The sequence below is a fragment of the Petaurus breviceps genome, unplaced genomic scaffold (assembly GCF_028583685.1).
Source record: "Petaurus breviceps papuanus isolate PSGF00001 unplaced genomic scaffold, PetGlider_PUasm1.0 90823, whole genome shotgun sequence".
In the NCBI taxonomy this organism is placed as follows: Eukaryota; Metazoa; Chordata; class Mammalia; order Diprotodontia; family Petauridae; genus Petaurus; species Petaurus breviceps.
In genome coordinates, this window is record NW_027187352.1 from 1,042,561 (window position 1) to 1,056,071 (window position 13,511).

The 13,511-nt window shown below is 45.2% G+C and overlaps 1 protein-coding gene across 7 annotated transcripts in view; it reads right to left on the reverse strand.

The window, feature by feature from the left end:
• The window catches only part of ARAP1 (ArfGAP with RhoGAP domain, ankyrin repeat and PH domain 1), a 119,375-nt gene that overhangs the window by 11,047 nt on the left and 94,817 nt on the right, over nt 1-13,511 (reverse strand). For 5 of the 7 annotated variants that reach the window (XM_069070799.1, XM_069070796.1, XM_069070797.1 and 2 more), the window contains 4 exons: nt 12,294-12,362; nt 11,002-11,119; nt 3,938-4,051; nt 3,448-3,593 (listed from right to left, as the gene is read on the reverse strand). In XM_069070799.1, the coding sequence (XP_068926900.1) occupies nt 3,448-3,593; nt 3,938-4,051; nt 11,002-11,119; nt 12,294-12,362 (447 nt within the window). Of the gene's footprint in view, nt 1-2,846; nt 2,880-3,447; nt 3,594-3,937; nt 4,052-11,001; nt 11,120-12,293; nt 12,363-13,511 lie in introns of all 7 variants that reach the window. The other 2 variants (XM_069070803.1, XM_069070800.1) reach the window with 2 other exon arrangements.

Genomic DNA, 13,511 nt, shown 5'->3' on the forward strand with positions numbered 1-13,511 from the left:
AGCATTCCTAAAATGATGGTAATAATAGCAACCCACATTTCTACAGCTTTGCAAAAGCACTCTGCAAAGCTTATCTGAACCTCACAATAGCTCTATGAAGCAGGCAATACAGAGATTATGATCCTTTCTTACAGAGCATGAGAAAATGGGCCCAGAAAGGTACTTAGGACTATCATTGAGGTTTTGACCTCTGGTCTCTCCTGACTCCAAGTTCAGCTTTCACGCCCCTTACCCCAAGCTGCTGCTCAGAACTGCTAAATCAGAGAACCACAGAATCCTAGCTTTAGATCAGAAGATAGGAAAAATGCAGGCCTCTGACTTGTTTGAGCAAATAGGTGGCAGAGTGAATAGACACTGGGCCTGGAATCTGGAAGACTCATCTTCCTGAGTTCAAATCTGGCCTCAAGACACTAGCTGTGGGACCCTGGACAAGTCACTTAACCCCATTTGCTTTAGTTTCTTCATCTATAAAATGAGCTGGAGAAGGAAATGGCAAAGCACTCCAGTATCTTTGCCAAGAAAACTCCCAAATGGGGTCACAAAGAGTCAGACATGACGGAACTGTCTTCTCTGAAGAAGTGAAGAACTCTGGGTCTGGAATGTGGGAGACACTATCAGACCTTAAGGATGTGTTGGCTAGTTTAGTGTGTATTGTCCAAAACCAAAATGCTTTTTAATTTGTTCCAAAAGATGAGTCGAAGAAGGGGAGGGATATATTCAGAAGGGAAGAGGGTGATATAAAAACAAAAGATAGAAATAGAATCAATAATTTGAAAAAAGAATAATCCTAAACTTCAAGAATCTGAGAATTGTAGAATCTTGGATTCTTGGCTCTCAGAGGCCAATTCTCAGAGGCTTGGGAGCTCAGAGGTCATCTCTAGCCTGGCTTCCCACACACTGGAGGAATTCTCTAGCCCTAGACATGAACACTCACAGATGTCATTACCAGTAATAAACATTCTCCAAAAACTGTAAAGGACTGTATATTGTCTTAAGGGACTACTATATACAAAAGGGGGGAAGAAGCAATGTGCTTTTTGAAGTGGTCTACCTAGAAATGCTAATTCAGTTTGGGATTACCCGTCCTTTGTGAAGAAGAGAGGCTGTGGGGGAGAACAAGGCAGGAGGGGAGAGACACTCACACTTTGAGCTTTTCTTGAAGATGGAGACAAAACTTACTCTGGGTCTGTGGGGACCTGGAGACCGAACATTAGCAGCATTAGCAGCTGTGTATCTTTGTACAGGGTGTGTGCTTGAGAGAAGGAAGCAAAAGAGAGTCAGGATGGGAACCATCCTTACGGAAAGGGAGGACAGGAGGAGACCCAGGAACAGCAGGCCCCAGGATGAGCAATCCCCAGCTTTGACTATCAACAGAAGAGGCCTGGGACAGCCCTGGAGGCCGGGAAGGATGGATGCAGGGCCACAGTAAATGACCCAGCTAGCTGCCACTACATCAGATGGAAGCCGATTAAAAAACTTTTTATAAAAAGGTAAGGCTGATCAGCGGTTCTGAGTGCCAGACCTAAGTCAGATGGCTTAGCAAGGGGAGCTGATGTTGCTCCCTGGTGCCGGGAGGTCATTGGAGGCAGGAGCCGGGGCTACGAGGGCCAAGGAGTTCAGATGCTTTGGCCAAGGGAAGAGCAGCTGGGCCCCTCTTTAAGTCTCCATAGAGAAGACTCTCAGGACAATGGAACAAGAGACTCTGATTATACACAGAGGTCAGGCAGAGGCAAAGAATAACACTTCCCTGGGGCTAGGAGACTGAAAACCAGGAAAGGTGAGGGAGCTTCCATCTCTGAAGGCCAGAAAGAATGAGGAGAGGCACCAGGAAGGAAGCCAGAGAAGCTGTGTCTCAGAGAAAGCCAGGTGACCTGAAGAGGAAGCTGGCACAGCCTCAGGAAGATCTGGGTTCAAATCCCCAATCTGACACTTTCTGAGGGACCTCAGGCACTTACAAGCTGGGCCACCCAGAGGGGCCATTCAAGCTCTCTGAGCCTCAACGACCTCTGCTGTAAAATGGGAGTAGTAACAGCTCAGCACATTTATAATTTACACAATCTTTATGTTCAGGACACATGGACTGCCTCTCTGTCTGTCTTCATGTAGGGGTTGGGGAATTAGTGCTGAGAAATGACAGGCAGAGAAGAAGGAAGACCAAAGGTGCTCCCACTCACTGGGACCAGGCCTTACATGCAAAAGGCTAGCTGGGACCCAGGTGTCTGAGCTGAGAGGGACCACACAGGGAAGGGGGAACGATGAGACCCATGAGCACCAGGCTTGGGGAGGAGCATGGGGGAAGGGGAAGGGGAGTGAAAACGAAGGTAGTATCATCAGAGCCAAGAGCTGTGAGGCTGCAACCTCTCATTCTACAGATGGGGAAAGAGAAGCCTGGAGAAAGGAAAAGATTCACCCAAGGTTACTTGGGACCCAGGAGTCCTGACTCCCAAACCAAACCACAGCCAGCTGAAGGCAGGGGCCAAGCACAGTCGCCTAGTGCTGCAAGAGGCACCAGAGGCTAAGGGAGATGCAGCCAGGACAGATGCTGGAAGGAGGATGCAGGAAGGAAACAGAGGCAGCTGGGTTTGGAGCAGAACTTGGCAGATAGTCCTGACAAAAGCACAATTTCCAACCAAGTCGAGCTGCATGTCCCTGTGAGGCTGGGGAGATAGAAAGGAGGTATGGGGAGCAAGGAGGGTAGAGGAGGGAGAGGAGCCACACCCATCATGCCATGCCCGGACCCCTCCAGGCTCGGCCCAACTCTTCCCCTCGGTGTGTAAGGCAGCAATGCCATGGCAGCCCAGCCGTCAAGTCAGCTGGAGCTGGCCTGAGGTTCGGTCATTACTCACGTTCTCAAGGCCCCCACTGTGCAGCTTCAGGTTCTGTTTGATAGAGGATGGGGGGGTTATGGGAGCCAGGGTGAGGGGTGTATCCCTGGTGGGGCTGAGACAGAACAGGTAGCAGGGCCATGTGTGCATGGGGGGAGTCGGAAGCTATATGTGCCAGGATGAGCCTGGTTGTGTGACTGGATGCAGGGCAGGGATAAGTGTGCCTGTGTGGATCACCATGAAGAATGTGCCCACCAACCCAGAGCACATACATACATCAGGATGACACGGGTACATGCCATGGCCAAGCACACATGGTACATACATGTATGTTCTGTGATGAGCACACCATGATCTGCAGCCTGAGAAGGCACGGATACATGTGTCACGGGGAGCGGGCAGGCCGATGCCCACAGGAGGGCGTCTGCCTGCAGAGAGGTCTCAGAGATCCATACCATCCTCTCTCTCAATAACACAGGAGAGTCAGAGGTAACCTAGGAGTAACCTATAAAACAGTAATCTGGCCCTGACTGAGAAGCAACTGAATCCGTGTGTGGGAGTCTGAGCATATAGGCTAGAGTGGTGGGGTGGGGGATGGGAGAGGAGTTGACCCATTACTCACTCTGATTTCCTTGAAGAGCCTTAGGCAGCTGCCATTGAGCATGAAGTAACGGTCATGGAAGCTGCCTGTGGAGAGGCCCAGGCCCAAGAGGCTTCGATCCTCACGGAACTTCATCATGCCATGTTTGGTGTCCCCCACCTTGCTGGCTGGGGAGGGAGAACAGAGGGGAATGAGGGGATAGGCTGCATATCCCCCCTCCCCCAAGACCAGGGACTCCCTGAGGGCAGAGCTAGGACTCCACCCCCACCAAGAGCTGAGCTGGAGTGCCTAAGGGCAGGAACGCATCTCCCTCAGACTAGGAGCTCCCCGAGGGCAAGGCTGTCTCTCCATCAGACACCGTGGTTACAGAAGATGGGAGCTGTTTCTCTCCCTAAGACAGGAAGTGGAATATGCAGAAGGCAGGAATCTGACCAAGGCCTGAGAGTGGAAGGGATAGGACCCTGGAGTGGGGAAGGGGAGAGGGTAAGTAACTAAGTGAGAGATTTCTTACCTAGGTACATGAGCATGGCTTCCATGGCCAAGTACTTCTTTACTACCAGATAACTGTCAGTCCCCAGGCTGTGCAAGATAGGGAGGACCTTCTCAGTGTAGTGCAGGGGCCTCTCTGTGGAGAACATCATCAACAACAATGCTATCAATGCCAACATGGTACCAGTCTAGCTCTTATCATCTCCCCAGCCACCTCTGGCATAATCACTGTCACCACCATCTCCACCATGGTGGCCATCACTATTATCACCATATCCTTGATCATCACTCTTGCCTTCATCATCTCTATATAAATCACTGGCACCATCATTATCTGCTCACCATTTCCATCACCACCACCATCACAGTAGTTATCATTATTGTAACTATACCTTTGATTTGGATCTCTGAGACATCATCTCCAATCAATCACCAGCAACAGCACCTTCATCAGCAAAATCATTATTACCATCTCTATCAAGGCAATCACCACCACAACCATTGTATCACTCTCATGATCATCAATCCATCACCAGAATCATCACCACCTTCCTCATGTGAGGAAATCTAGGAACCACAGGAAGGAAGCCACAGTGGAAAGCATCTGGATGAAGGGCAAAGGAAACAGAAGTTCTATGGACATAGGAATATACTAGAGACCACCCAGACAGAAGGAGAGAAGAGATGAGGAGTGGGAAAGAGATAACAGATCTGACATGGGTGTATGATGTAGTGAAGGCAAATTCTGACTACCCAGACATCTGCTAGAGTTTACTCTCTGCCAAAAAAGCAGAGAAGGTAGAAAAAGTAGGGGGATGGGGAGCTGTTATTTTGGATCTAATTGCAACCAAGAAGGAGGTTCTGGGTGCTAAAGAAGAAACCACAGGAATCTTGGGGGGAAGTGACCACTTGGTGGGTGAACTCATAATAGAGAAGAGATAAACTTGGCTTAGTTTTATACCCACCCTAGATTTGGGAAGAGCAGATTTTAAAATCAGGAGGAAAAAAAAGAGAGTTAGGATCCCATGGTCTAATATCCTCTAAAGAAAGTTGGTCCAGAAGAGAAGAGAACTTAAAAATTAAATTCTAACTCTGACAAAAAGAGATAGAAAAAAAGGAAGTTATGTAAACAACAATATGATTTGTTTCCATTTAAATCGCGGATATAGGCACTTTCCTTACAACAATGCTGTGATGTAGAGAGACTGATTTGGGTTGATGATATCAAACCATGGAACACAGAAAAGATTCTTTTTTTGTTTTTGTTTTTGCTATTTGGAGGGGGGAATGCAGGGCAATTGGGGCTAAGTGACTTGCCCAAGATCACATGGCTAGTAAATGTTAAGTGTCTGAGACTGGATTTGAACTCAGGTCCCCCTGACTCCAGGGCTGGTACTCTATTCACTACACCACCTAGCCACCCCAGAAAAGATTCTTAAATGAGATTTACAATCATTCAAAAGAGTTCATCCCAACAATCTTCACAAGAAAGATCAAGTGAATGAAGGAGCTGGATGAATGACCCAAAAAGCTGATCCATCTATTCACATATAGTAGATAGACACCACAGCTGAATGGTTAATTGGGTCCAGAATTGATGAGGAGGAAGAGAACAGGTAGAATGGTATACTGGAAACTATAACTCTTCCCACAATCCCAAGTTATCCCCTGAAACAAAAAAAAAACATCTTTTTAACATCGATTTTAACGCTCTTTTGGGTGATGCTATATGGCTTCAAGTCATGGTACAACACAATCTACAAAGACTTAAAATCACAAGATATTCAAAGGACCATGCAAAAATGGATGGCGGATGTAAATAGACTAGCAGCACATTTCCAATAATAACTTGTACATGCAAGATGTTGTGTAAGAGATATCCAGGAAACCAATGCATAGTGAAGTCAGCAGAGCCAGGAAAACAATATCCACAATGACTATAACAACGTAAATGGAAAGAACCACCACCACAAAACAATCCAAATTGAATGTTGTGAAACTGAAGAACAAGTTTAGTTAGCCCCAATGAAGAAATACGAGAAGACACCTTCCCCCACTCCTTTGCAATGGTCCACGAGGTTGGAATGATGCATATGCCAGACGGTTTTGGTGTGTTGTTCAGTTTTTGCCGAGTTTCTTTTTTTCTTTTTTTTAAATTTTAAACAATTTTTAAAAAAATTCTTTGTTATAGAGGATAGCTCTATGAGAGGTAGGAGAAGGGATACAGGAAGAAATCTAGGTGAAATACAAACAAGAGATACCCGGGAGATGCATGATAAGAAAGAGAAGTGGGGGGGAGGGGCAGAGCCAAGATGGTGGAGTAGAAGCAGGACCTCCCTGCTGCTCCTGCTTCCACCTTCCCCAATCCATGTACAAAGGGGACTCTAAACAAACTTTGTAGCTGCAGAACCCACAAAATGACACAGAGAAGCTAACCTCCCACTGAGGACAGCCCGGAATCGGCCGGCGCAATCTCTGGGAGCCCAGCCAGAAGGACCCCAAATCAGCAGCAGCTGTAGCCATTTCCAGAATTATCAATACATAGATGCGAAGGAAAAAGTGAGAGGTCAGTGCAGTCTGGACTTTGGAACCAGTAAGTGCGTGGCTTTTGCCCCCTGAGCGAGAAGCCACTGAGACACTGGCACAGCCAGCCAGCGCCATGTGGCAGGTTCAGCTCCTGGCCTGCAGAGTGTAGGGGGACCAAGCACCAGTCTGAGGGGTAATCGCTCTTGCTTTAACCTGCTTGGATCTGGATTGCAGTCTAGGGTTGAGGTCCTGGGGTGTGTGTTCAGCTTGCCAGAGCGTGTGGAGGCTCCAGAGAGGGCAACCATCTAATACCTCCAGCAACTGAGAAAACCCCAGCATTTGGGACGAAAGCTCCCCTGTCTGGTGGCAGAGTCCTACTGTGGCAAAAAGCCCAGGGGTCAAGTGACTAAGGGGCGACATGACCAGGCAAAGGAAAAAAGCAGACAGAAGATTCCAACATTAGACTCTTATTTTGGGGACAAAAAGGAGCAAAGCATGGAACAGGAGGAAGACAGTGAAGTCAGAACTCCCACACCAAAAGTTTCAAAGGAAAATACGAGCTGGTTACGAGCTGGACCTTAAGAAGCAGATTAGAGAAGTGGAGGAAAAATTGGGAAGAGAAATGGGAACAATGCAAGAAAATTATGAAATGAGAGTCAACAGCCTGACTGAGGAAAATAATACTTAAAAAACCAGACTGACTCAAATGGCAAAAGAAGCTCAAAAAGGCAAGGAGGAGAAGAATGCCTTAAAAAGCTGAATTTGCCAGATGGAAAAAGAATCTCAAAAGCTCAATGAGGAGAATCATTGCTTCAGAATTAGACTGGAGCAAATGGAAGCTAAAGACTTTATGAGAAATCAAGATGCTGTTAAACAGATACAAACAAATGAAAGAATAGAAGGCAATGTGAAATATCTCATGGGAAAAACCACTGACCTGGAAAATAGATCCAGGAGAGATAATCTAAAAATTATTGGACTACCTGAAAACCGTGATCAAAGTAAGAACCTGGAAATCATCCTCCAGGAAGTTCTCAAAGAAAACTGCCCTGATGTTTTAGAACCAGAGGGCAAAATAGAGGTTGAAAGAATTCACCGATCACCTCCTGGAAAAGATCCCCAAAAGAAAACTCCTAGGAATATTATAGCCAGGTTCCAGAATTCCCAGATTAAGGAGAGAATGTTACAAGCAGCCAGGAAGAAACAATTTGAATATTGTGGAAACACAATGAGGATAACTCAGGATCTGGTAGCTTCTACACTGAGGGATCGAAGGGCTTGGAATATGATATTCCGGAGGTCAAAGGAGCTGGGATTAAAACCAAGAGTCACCTACCCAGCAAAACTGAGTCTCATGTTTCAGGGGAAAATATGGTCATTCAGTGGAATAGAGGACTTTCAAGCATTCTTGATGAAAAAACCAGAGTTGAACAGAAAATTTGACATTCAGATACAAGAAGCAAGAGAAGCATGAGAAGGTAAACAGGGAAAAGAAATCATAAGGAACTTATCAAAGTTGATTATCAAAGTAGGAATTAACATTCCTACATGGAAAAACAATAATTTTAACTTATGAAACATTTCTCAGTAGTTGAAGGGAATAGAAATATATATATGTGTGTGTGTCTATATATGAGGGTATATGGGCATATGAATACATATGTGAATGTGTGTATATATACTTACAGGTATACATAGATATAGAGGGCACAGGATCAATTTAACAGGAAGGGATGATACTTAAAAGGTGAATTAAAAGCTGAGAGAGGAATATAATGAGAGGAGATGAGGAGAGACAGAATGGGGTAAATACAGAAGAGGCAAGGGGAAATGGTTACAATGGAGTGGAAGAATAGGAAGGCAAAAGGAAATGGGTCAACCTTACTCCCATTGAATTTGGCTTGGGGAGGGAATGAAATACACACTAAACAGGGTATCTCACCCTCCAGGAGAGTAGATGGGAAGGGGATGAGAGGGGGGATGATGGAAGGGAGGGGGGGATGATGGAAGGGAGGGCAGGCTGTGGGGGGAGGGAAGTTGGAAGCATCCACTTTTGAAAAGGGACAGGATCAAAGTAGAGAATAGAACAAGTGGGAGGTGGGATAGGAGGGAGGGAAATATAGTCAGTATTTTACAATATATCTACTATGTTAATGTTTTGCATTAGCCACACATGTACATCCTATACTTACCTGCTTATCTTCCCAGTAAGGGTGGGTGACAAGGGAGGAAGGGAATGAACTTGGAATTCAAAGTTTTAAAATCAAATATTCAAATATATATATAATATATATAAATATACTATTATTAATACTATTTTACATGTAATTGGGAAATAAGATATACAGGCACTGTGGCATAGAGATCTACTGGAAAAGTCAAAAGGGGTATGGGAGAAAATATGGGAGAGAGCAGATTGGAGGAGGGGATATCCTGTGGGACTACTATTTTGGGCTGGTGGGTAGGGGAAAAACGGGGAGAAAATTTGTAACTCAAAATCTGGCAGAAACGAATGATGTAAATCGGAAGTTAATAAAGCATTTGAAAAAAAGAGAGAAAAAAAATAAAGGCATCATGGTACAATGGGAAAAAAAAAAGAAAGGGAAGTGAGCCAGTCACTTAGCAAAAGCATGCCAGATGGCCCAAGCTCTGCTCAGGTATCCTTGCAAAGTTAAAAAAAAACCTAGGAGTTCTTAATGTGGTTTTTGTGTCATAGATCTTTTTGGCAGTCTGGTGACCCCTTCTCAGAATAATGTTTTTAATTACACAGAACAAAATATATAGGATTACAAAGAAAACGAATTATACTGAAATAAAGCTGTAATTTTTTTCCCACCCAAGTTCAAAGGCCCCTTGAAATCTATCCTGGATGCCTTGAGGTGTCTCTGACCTAAAGAGGAAGGCCTCTAGAACACCATGTGAGTCCTGTTAGCAAAATTTATGGGAAACATAGAAAAGAGCTACACAGGATAAGAAGGGGTGGCTTTTGATCTGCAGCATCTAAAAGGTTCCTGGAAGCTAAATGGGTGTCCCCAGAAGATGGCAGATCCCTCCTCAATGGAGATGCTCAGGCAGAGAATGAATGGACCCAAAGAGAGTTATTGTAGGAAGGATTTCTGTTCAGGTATGGATCAGACAGTTTAACCTTTGAAGTTCCTTACAACTCTGAGATCTGTGATAACCATCATCATATATCATCACCACTTTCCTTCCCTTCATCATCAGCCCCCAGGCACCATGGTCACCATCATGTACACCACCACTGCTCACACTATTCTCACCCTAGGATATGGTGGTGTCTACAACCCTCGTCCCAACACCATCATGATGCTATAAAGTCTCTTAAGTTATGACTACCATGATGCAGTTTATAGTGTCTACTTTGTCATTTCTATGACCTCTCTTAAGATTTGTATAATGATATGACTGCTTCTTGGAATTCTATAACTACAAGTGTCATCCTTCTTCTGGGGAATGTAAATGAATTGACACTGCTTACCAGAGAATGTATACACACATTTCTATGCAGCTATATTAATAATTGAGGCCTCCCCCACCCCTTGGGGACCCTTAGCTTTTCTTCCCCTCCTTTACACAATCTGAGCTAGCATTCATACAGAGAGTCCCCAGGGGAAAAGCTATAAGCGGCTCCATCAAAGGGCCTTTGATCCTCACTTGAAAGAACGACCTGAGGCCATCCTCCTGGCAATAGCCAAGCAATTTTGAGACAGAAATTCCCTGGGAAGCTTCATGCCCATATTAACTGGTTAATCTCCTGTATACCTGCTCAGTTGTAATTGCTTCTAACTTTCTTTTGCTGTAAACAAGATGAGAAAGTCTTCTTGTCTCGCCAAATATAACTGTATAAGAATTGAATTCAACCCAATTGGTCTGTCTCATAGTACATGGGATCACAGAAAAAGTATTCTACTTTTGTCTCCTTTGTTAGCCAACTCTTAGTAGACTGGGGAACATTCCAATTTCATATTCTCATCCCTCACAACCAGTTACTGTGCTCAATGATCCCAAAGTTCAGATATGGAAACAAATAAATAAAATCTTGTCACCGAACATCCTATTGAACCTCCTGAAGAGGGGGAAGGGGGCACGAGATATGACTTTACCTGTACAAAAGGGGAAAAACTTAGAGCGCTGCCACACCATCCCCCCCAACCTAGTAGAAGATCTGGAAGACTACAGCACCCATCCTTCTCCTGTCTATACTTCTGAAGGCCTCAGCTAGCTCTACGGGATATTATTTAATAAATCTCATTTGGATACGTAAGTCTTATCTGTGAGTTTTCTCCTTTGCACTCTCTTAGTACAGATGTAGTTACCACACTCCTTTAGAGAAGCTTTTGCTGTCAAATGTAGGAATTGAAATGGGTGAGAGAAATTAATCAAGTCTCCACATTTTACAACTCCCAGTACTCACAAAGAGAGCCCTCACTCAAATTGCCATAGCAAGTGGCCCTGGTTCACAGGACCACAGAATAATAGAATCTAGCACAAATCTGTTTACGCAAGTCGACTCCATCCATATTTCCCAAGGCCACTTACCTGCCTCTTCCCTCTCGTTGACTTCAAAACAGGTCCAATAGTCCTTTTCCTTTATCCTCACATTCCTACGATCCAGGATTTCCAAGGTGAGCTCCTGAGCTGTCATGGAAGCTGGGATCTGAGAGGAAGAGGCATAAAGAAATAAGACCTATCTTTTCTTTTTTTTTTTTTGCCTTTTGGAGGGCAATTGAGGTTAAGTAACTTGCCCAAGGTTAGATGGCTAGTTTTTTTTGTGTGGATGTTAAGTATCTGAGGCCAGAACTGAACTCGGGTCCTCCTGACTCTGGGGCCGGCGCTTCACTCACTGCGCCACCTAGCCACCCAAACCCGTCTTTTCTAACCCTAGAAGACTACTGTCCCCAAAATCCTGAGCCAACAAGGAAAGCCTGAGTCCACCAGGATCCCAGACTTCAGTCCAAGTGTCCCTCCAGCAAGGTAGAATGGAAAGAGGTTTCGATTTACAGTCCAAAGTTTTGGATACAAATCCTGCCTCAGAAATTTACTAGCTTGTATGACGTCTTTGGGTCTTAGTTTTCTTCAACTGTAAAATGAGGGAGTTGGCCAACTTGATGACGTATAAAGCTCTTTCCTGCTCTAAATTATGAATCTATCACTGTAGGGGCTCTGGATTTGACTAGGTTATCTAGGGCCACTTTACTCCATCCTTACAGGGTCAAGCTCTCCAAACTCCCTTCAGATACCAATTACATGTGATGCCAGGGAGTCAGAAGACTATGATTTGAGTTCTCTTTCTCACATCAACTTCCTGCTGATTCTAGATAAGTCATTTTACTTTTCTGTGCCTTAGTTTCTCAATTTCCAAAGTGAAAATAATATTTTTGCTGCCCACTACATAGAGCAGTTGTATAAACCTTAAAGAGCTATAGAAATGGGAGCCACTATTATTGCTAGCTGTATGACTGGGGCAAGTTCACTCTGTGAACCTCAGCTCCTTTGCACCAAAAAGTGGAAATGCTCAGCCTTGCACTATCTACCCCTCACAGGCAGATCTGAGGAAAACACTTTGTAAACAGACATCATCACTGTGATCACCTCTTTAACTCCATCCAGAACCTGGATCTATGGATGGCTTGTATTAGCTCCGAACTCCACTCAGATCAGCTCTAGAAAACCCCTGTGCTGGGCTTCCTGGAAGACAGACCTAACAGGGAGGCACCAAGTATCCTGTCTGATAGGCTTGGGGCTGGATGAACTACAGCACCAAGGACAGCTCCATGAGCAGAAGCCAAGACTGGGCACTGACTGGGGTTCCTGAGTCCCTGAGGCCTCACCTTAACATGCTGCTCTGTCTCCGTTGCCTTCTTTTCCAGGTATACAGTGCAGATGAAATCTCCAGCATGCTGTGGAGGGGAGAAGAGAAGGAGTCAGAGAGGGAGAAAGGGGAGGAACAGGGACAGAAGCCTCACCTAGAGAACATTGGCGCTTTGGCAACTTCCTTCTACTCTCTGAAACATATGAAGCAAAAGAAGACTGAGGACAGTATATTGTATAGGATAGAGTACTGGACTTGGATTCAGGAAGACCAAGGTTCAAATCATGCTAACAGACTGTGAAGAACCTTAATCTCTCTGTGCCTCAGTTTCCTCATTTATAAAATAAAGGAGGCTGATCTCAGTGACCTCTAAGTTTCCTTTTTTTTTCTTGCTTTTTGGAGGGCAATTGGGGTTAAGTGACTTGCCCAAGGTCACATGACTAGTTTTTATGTTAAGTGTCTGAAGCCGGATTTGAACTCAGGTCCTCCTGACTCTAGGGCCGGTGCTCTATTCATTGCACCACCTAGCCACCCTGTCTAAGGTTCCTTCTTGCTCTAAAATATATGATCTTATGACCTCTCCCATATCTCTCCTCCCATGAACTAACCCTCCTAGGAATTGCTTTTTCCAAAGAGAGGTCTGTCTAGGGTTCAGCAGGTTGGGGGAGGGGGAGCAGGGGAGACAGGAGTTGGAAAAGTTGAGCACAGGTTGACTAGGTACTATGAGAAGAAACAGAAGACCTGGCCAAGGAGGGCAGAGGAAGAGTCTAGCTGAGGTGAGAGGAGAGAAGGAAGTCTGACCAAGGTGAACTTAAGCAGAAGGGGTCTGGCAAAGGTGAGCTGGGGGTACTGGGCTGGCCAAAAGCAAAGGAAATAGGGGCAGTGGGATAAATAGGACCAGTTTGTTGCCAAGTAGACAGAATATGAAAATAGATCCTCCATGTTGGTGTGAGTTAGCCAGTGTAAGACTGAGTGGGATTAGAAGCCCACTCTAGCTCTGCTGGGGAGTCTATTAACTCCTTGGTCCAGAGAAGAGGAATTCACTTGTTTAAGTTCTTAGAAGCACTGAATGGGAAGTTGCTATGAATCTGTCCTTCCCCCTGGGGAGGATAAGATGAATCCAGTTCAGTGTGGGAACCAACAGGAAACCCCCCAAAGGGGCTTCATGTTGGAGGAAATGACCACTAGACATTGGGTCAGGTAGCCTAAGTCTGAGTCTACACTATGCCACTAGGAG